At 39.5% G+C, this 6912-nt stretch overlaps 1 protein-coding gene across 1 annotated transcript in view; it reads left to right on the forward strand.

The window, feature by feature from the left end:
* LOC108578735 (ankyrin repeat and SAM domain-containing protein 1A-like) overlaps positions 1 to 6912 on the forward strand; it is a 93789-nt gene that overhangs the window by 34032 nt on the left and 52845 nt on the right. The window contains exon 11 of the mRNA XM_017942112.1: positions 2716 to 2890. Coding sequence (XP_017797601.1) covers positions 2716 to 2890 — 175 coding nt within the window. The remainder of the gene's footprint in view (positions 1 to 2715; positions 2891 to 6912) is intronic.

Consider the following 6912-nt stretch of genomic DNA (forward strand, 5'->3'; position numbering starts at 1 on the left):
CGAGATGCGACCGCCCGTCGCCGTTCCGTTTCCGTCCGTCTGTCGACTTTGCTGGCGTCAAATTTTAATTGCGTTAAAACGACGATCCGCGACGCGACGAAATCTTATCTCGCCCCCGTTTAGCCTTTGAGCGGCTTCGCGGATCAACTGTACGCGATACGCGCCCACGTATTTCTTTTTTCTCTCTCGCGGTGAAACGACTTTTCTCGAGTGTTTTCCTCTTCTTTTTCTTTCTCTTTTTTTTTTTATTCAGACGCTCCTTCACGGGTTCAAATTGTGGGAAGTTTTGTCGAACGTCCCTGGGTAAATGGTGTTTTATCCGAGTGTAGAGACGAATGGACGATGACGGTTTTTTTCTTTTTTCTTTTCGAAGGAGGCAATCGTTGGTTGATGAGTTTAGACGGGTTTAGAAGCTCTTTTTCGTCGAATTTTTAACCCTTTGCTGTCGAATGTCTGCTCTGAGCTGCCAAAGAAAAAATTATTCTGATTTCGCGCACTTATCAGACGACGGAGAAATGTGAGATATGATGTTTGGATAAAATGAAACTACGTGTTGCGTTGAACACACGTGAAGACGAAGAAAATTATAAATTTCGAGTTTGTGTTCGTTCAAATGAAAATTAAGAATTAAAGCGCCCGCTATTTTGTTGCAGACTTTATTTAAAGCGCTACAATGTTTACGAGTTTCGTAGAAGCAAGCACTTTTACAAAATAATATAAAACAACTGTTGTAGAACACAAAATTTCTATTGAAAAATTTGACACGGTGCTTGTTACAGGCACAGCGACGATTTTTAACGATATAAATATTCAGCCACTTGCTGTTCAAGAGATATCATATCTCCTTCTGCACGAACGTGTGGAAACGCGTTTAAAGTGTTAATTCCGACAAGCAAAGGGTGAAATTTTTGTTACACGTAAAATTGCAACTTCGAGAATGTTCCAGTCACTCGTTTTACATTTCGCGTATACCTCGGTGAGAAAAAGAAACGAAAAGAAGGTTCGCGAAACTTTTTTATCTTATCAGCGTGGACGTTGTTCAAATGTTTGCGAGCATTGAACGGTTATCGTGGTGTGTAACGTGTACGAAGGGAGGTTGATTTGTAAATAACGACAACGGTGCATTTTTGATTCGGTAAATCGAAAATTTTAATAATCCTTAAACGACTGGATACGCTTGAAATTGCTGTTCGAGGGCAGCCGATATACATACATATCTCTGGCGCGATTTATTTCTCCGATTCATATTTTATCAAGTTTATTTTATATAATCGCATCAAGTGATCCGTTCCGTTAGATTTTTATCGGATTGGAATCGTTTTTATTTGCCAACGCGTGTTTTCCACGGTTGCACAACACGCGGAGATGAATCTCTGTGTGTACGCTGGTGAACGTTACCGCGCGAAATGTCATTTTTGATCCGTTTTTTCCCCCCCCTCTCCTAGTAACGTCGAATGCGTATTACCTTTGAAACAGTAGCAGGGTCGAAATAACGGCGTGAAAAATGGTGAAAAGGAATTTCACGTGTTGCAATTATGATACATTTTCACGATTATCACACGTGGGTATCTTTGCATAAATTCACTACGAATTGTGCCGCTGTATAAATATCGCATCCTGTTTTACACGACAACTTGCATTGTATTAGATTCATCTGTGACCCACATTGTCGAGGAACATGTGTAATTTACAGTTATCGACTTACAGTTAGTTCGACTTTAACGAAGCAGAAGGTCTGAGAACTTAGATTGCCAGTCTCTTCTGCTAACAATTCACAGCTGATTAGGCCGTGTGTATCGTTAAATTCCCAGGGTTTAACGAACGTCTATAGTTACACTATTCAATGGATTCTTCAAATGTTCTGGCGAAAAAGTGTTTTCTTATCGAAAACCGGTTGAGATGTCGATTTTAATCATTTGTCTACTGTCCTATGTTACTTGATACTGAAATTAGTCATCGTCAGTAAGTTCGTCACTTTATTAAAAACGTCTGTTTTCTGATGAAAAATCGGTACAATTATCAATTTCGATAATTTTTCTACCCTCCTTTCAGCCTTCTTAACAAGAAATTAGCTGTCATCGAAATATGAAGAAATTCCTCAAACACTCTGCTAAAAAATATGCTTTCCAATCGAAAACCTGTGAAAGTACCAATTTTTCAAATTTCTCTACGCTAAAATGATCCATCATCGAAATATGAACGAATCTTTCGAACACTCTCTAACGAAAAATCTGTAAAAGTGCCAGTTTTAAAAATTTCTCTGCTCTCCTCTTATCTTTATTAACGCTAAAATTATCCACCATCGAAGTATGAACGAATCTTTCGAACACTCTCTAATGAAAGATCTGTAAAAATACGAATTTCAATAATGTCTCTCTTCTCATTTTACCTTTAATAGCGCTAAAATTAACCGCCATCGAAATACGAACGAATCCTTCAAAACACTCTGCTAAAAGAATACGCTTTCAACGAAAAACCAGCCAAAAGTATCAGTTTAAAAAGTTTCTCCATTCTCCTTCCACGTAGATCTAGAATGTTACACTAAAAAAGCCGCTGGAAAAAAGAAATAGAGAGAACGGAGTAAAAAGAGAAAAGTACAACAAAATACGTACAGCGATAACGGCGTCTAAGCTCATCAAGAACCATCGTTCAAGGAAGAAAGGGAACGTAAAAGAAAAAATTGCATATATACCCTGGGTGTTACGTTGTTGGCAGGTATACAAACGGAGGTCCCGCGACATGGAAACGGAAACCGACGAGGATTTACTGCAGTTTCCGGCCGGCGGATCCCTGGACGCGAGCAGCGGATCGTTATCGAGCGTGTCTCTGTCCGACAAGAGCATGTCGACGGACAACGTCGAGGAATACTTCGGGGATGTGCCGTTCGCAGGTAAACAGCAACGCACGCTTGGCTGCACCGCATGACGCTTCTTTCTGCCCACGTGTACATGCATAATCGTTGTGTTACGTCTTTGTTTCTTCTTATTTTGACCGTCTGCCTGACGACGATCGCCGACCAGGCAATCGTCTACCCCGGGGGAGACCAGTGAGATATCACAAATCGATCTATAAGTACTACACCTAAAGACACAGACACAAAAACACACACACGCACGTGAGAACGATGTATAAAAAAAAGGGCCGTAATCGAACGTATTTCACACATCGTACCAACCAAAAACACGAGGATTTTCGTTTGGAATAATTTCTTTTTGTAATATCGTCGAGTTGTTCCAACGAATCAGAAGAAACTTTCTTTTCTTTGTCCTTTCTTTCTGGAAACTGTGTGGTTTTCATATCGACGGTTCGATTGTATTTACGCCGCGTTACGTACGTTCTTCTTTTCACAATTCGATGAACTATAGGTAGGTTGACAACGAGGCCTTTTTCGAGTATCGCGGCCATTTTTCCTGTACACGGCGATCCGGAAGGTTCGATCTTCGATATTGTAGCAACGTTCGTTTTGTGACACATCTATTGTGTGATCTTTTTTCCTTTTTTTGGGGGGGTTTATTATTTCTTTCTTTCTTTTTTTTTTTTTGGTATTTTTGTATTGTTGTCGGTGTATGATTCCCCGTGTTGTGCGCCGGTTTATCGAACGTTGAACTAATATTTCCATTTGGCGGTTGTTTGCGATGCGCCGGGAACGCGATGGCGCCGCGGCGTGTACCAGCGTGTAAAGGTACGTCGTGAAAGGAGATCTGTACACGCGGAAAGATATCGAACGCAAATATTTCGAAATGTACACGAATCGGTCACTCGGATCCCGTCGGTTCACAGCGAAACTTCCCGTGAAAATCGTCTCCAAGTGTGTCTCTATACCTGTACACTTCCCGTTTCTCCGTGTCCCGTTCGGTGTCGTTACCTTTGGGTTTTGTGTGCAAGCCTGCACGTTAGGTTGCGATCGTGAGAAATATGTGTTTTATAAATAATACAGCGATATACTGTGGATTTAAACGTGAAAGAATTCGTTCGAATTGACGAAGAGATGTAAGATAGCGAATATCTTCGTTTTTATCTTCCCTCCGTTATCAGATTTTTATAGTATTCGCGAGACAGTATTATCGTGATATTTTCATTGTTGCTTTGAAAGTATACGACACAGTGGATGTAATTAATTTTTGTTAACAGATGTTGATATTTCATTGTTTAGTATGATAACTAAATTACGAAATGGCGTTAAATCGTCAAAGGTACAGGATACTAAATTACCGTCCAACAATTTATTTTCGTCACACCATTCTTCCCAACTAATTGACAAAAAACAAATCGACTACAAAAACGAACCTTCCGGATCTTCTCAGAAAAGATGAACAGATCTGAACTAAACTGAAGAAAAGAAGAGAATTAAAAATAGCGACGTTCTCACAGATGATATAATACTGCGAAACACGCGCAACGCTGATCTCCATAATTAAATGTCCTTGCTATAAAAAATTCGCCTCTAAGATGAGAAAAGAAAAAATCGAAAAAAAAAAAGAGGAAAAAATACCAAGATTTAAGGAGACTACTAGATGGTTGCTGAAAGCATATCCAGCAGTCGTTTATTTCTCGTTAATCCTTCGAAGGAGACAAAATGCGCGGAGCGTAGAAGTCAGCTCCATCGATAAACGCCGATAAAATTCGACGATGTCAGATTTCGATCTTTTGCGAGTGTAAGATGAAAAAAAGAAAAACGTATCCTGTTCACGGGACAGCTTAACCATGCTAAATGCGCCCCGTTCCGTGTTAAACGTCCCTTTATCCCACGGTTTCGCGCCAAGTGCTCCCGCGAAACGAACCAGCCGATACCGGAAGCCATCGTCCCTTCCGGTCGCCAGACGCTCGCCAACGGAGGGTCGAAGGGGCGCGATCGATAGCGTAGAAAATGCTAGATACACTTGCAATATGCTACGTACGATTAGTGTTCGAATAGTTCCTTAGATTACCTATATTAGCTCGTTTACTGTGATGTATACACGGGTATATATAGGGTGTCGCGAGAAGGGCGATTTTAGTTGAATTTGGAAGCGTGTGAGATTGATTGGAAAGGGATGGAAGTTTTGTCGAGGAAGAAAAAAAATGAAGTGACGAGACGTATTTCGTTTTCACGTTGCCGAATTATTTCGTTCAATTCGTTACATCTAGTTTAAAAATACGGAGATGCGTTGTTTTTTTCTTTTAGACATCGTTGTTTTTTCGCGTCTTTTTATTTTCGTTCAAGTTAGCATATCGTTTACGCTATCGGAAGTAGAAAATCGCAAGTTTGCTTTGACGGAGTTTATTCGTAGGTTTAAAACGAGAAGACAATCACACGCAGTTATTTTTACTTGCTTGAAAGATTTAAATGAAAAATGAATTTATTGCTGCAAAATCAAGGATGATATATGTATGTGACACTTTTTTCCCGCGTTTTTGGAGGTAATTATTTATGACATCAGACGTAGTACTAGGTTGTTTGAAGAAGAAACGACTGCCAAATTTTGAAAAATTACGACACAGTGACTGTGTGAGAAATTATTGACTAATTTTACGAGACACGGTATTTATCACAGTTTACCAATCGATTTAGTAGAACATTAGTACTACGTTTCAATAATGTAGCAATCTTTCGAGAACAATCTCAATTGTACATATTGCCATGCAATGCTAATCTTTTTAGAACAATTTTAAATAACTTTTTCAACCTTTTCTAGTGAACACAACATGCTTCCAAATATTTTGTAATCCTTCCTGTTTTTACCAGCACCCTGTATATACAAGTCGTTGTGCGTATTATGTACATGATATCTATCTGTGTAAAAAACAAAAGAAAACAAAAATTTATCAAAGTTATTATATCGAATGTTTTATTGATTGTTTTTTCGCTATATATGTATATATACGTATTTCCTATAAATTGATCGATTTGCCAGACGCATCGGCGACACTGTCGTGTAAATACACCGCCCTCCTCGAACAGGCGCCGATGTGTCCTAGAGATACGATTTTTTTTTTGTTTTTTTTTCTTTCCTTCAAATCGTTAATCCTTAGTATAATCCGTATATACGATTCTATTCTATAAATCGTATATATAATATAGATATATACATAGACTCTGTAGTGGCTATTTGTCGATTTCTGATTCTCCTTTCAATCATACGTTGTAACCAAGACGTACTTTTTAAAGAGAAATTAGACGATAGAACGGCAAGGATTGGCAAGATCCACAATTTGAAAATATGTGCAATAGCGACGAGAGAGATTAATACCGAAATCTCCCACAAAAAAGAAAAAAAAAAGAATTGGGTAACGAACGTTCAAAACGTTCGTGCTGGAATCTACACATTCCTGGCCCAAAGTGAAAGAGAGGATATATCGTCGTTGTAGATCGTAAAGTTAATACCTAAGTGAAAGTATTCCTTCGACAAAATGGGTGTTGTGACGGCTGCATTCGTTGATCACGTGCACACCTGTCACGTTCGTTAATTAGAAAATCGTGGATAGATTCTCGTTCTCGAATGAGTCGATACACGCAAACACACACACGCACGCGCGTTTATATATACAGTAGTGTGCACACAAGCGTCCGCAGTCGGGACCGAATGCGGATGCTTAAGTGGGGAGGTGACTTCTGCGAGTTTAACTAAAGAAAAGAGAAGAGATGTGACTGAGTGGGATACCGATATATCAAGTGTCAGTTGTTCAGATTCAGGAGTCGATATCGAATTATTTTGTTTCACTTGGCACACTCGAACTCCACTCCGATGTCCCATTTCCAAGAATTGGTGGGAATAGCGACGGGCGCTCAAGTTTGCAAAAATGCGGACGCTTATGTGTGCACTACTGTACTTTCTCGAACAGTTGGGAGCTGAATATCATGTCCCACCTGTGCTATATACATACATACCACCACCTTGTAAAATAGAAAATCGAACGTGTAACTGCCGATAT

The sequence above is a fragment of the Habropoda laboriosa genome, unplaced genomic scaffold (assembly GCF_001263275.1).
Source record: "Habropoda laboriosa isolate 0110345459 unplaced genomic scaffold, ASM126327v1 scaffold28, whole genome shotgun sequence".
NCBI classification, from domain to species: Eukaryota; Metazoa; Arthropoda; class Insecta; order Hymenoptera; family Apidae; genus Habropoda; species Habropoda laboriosa.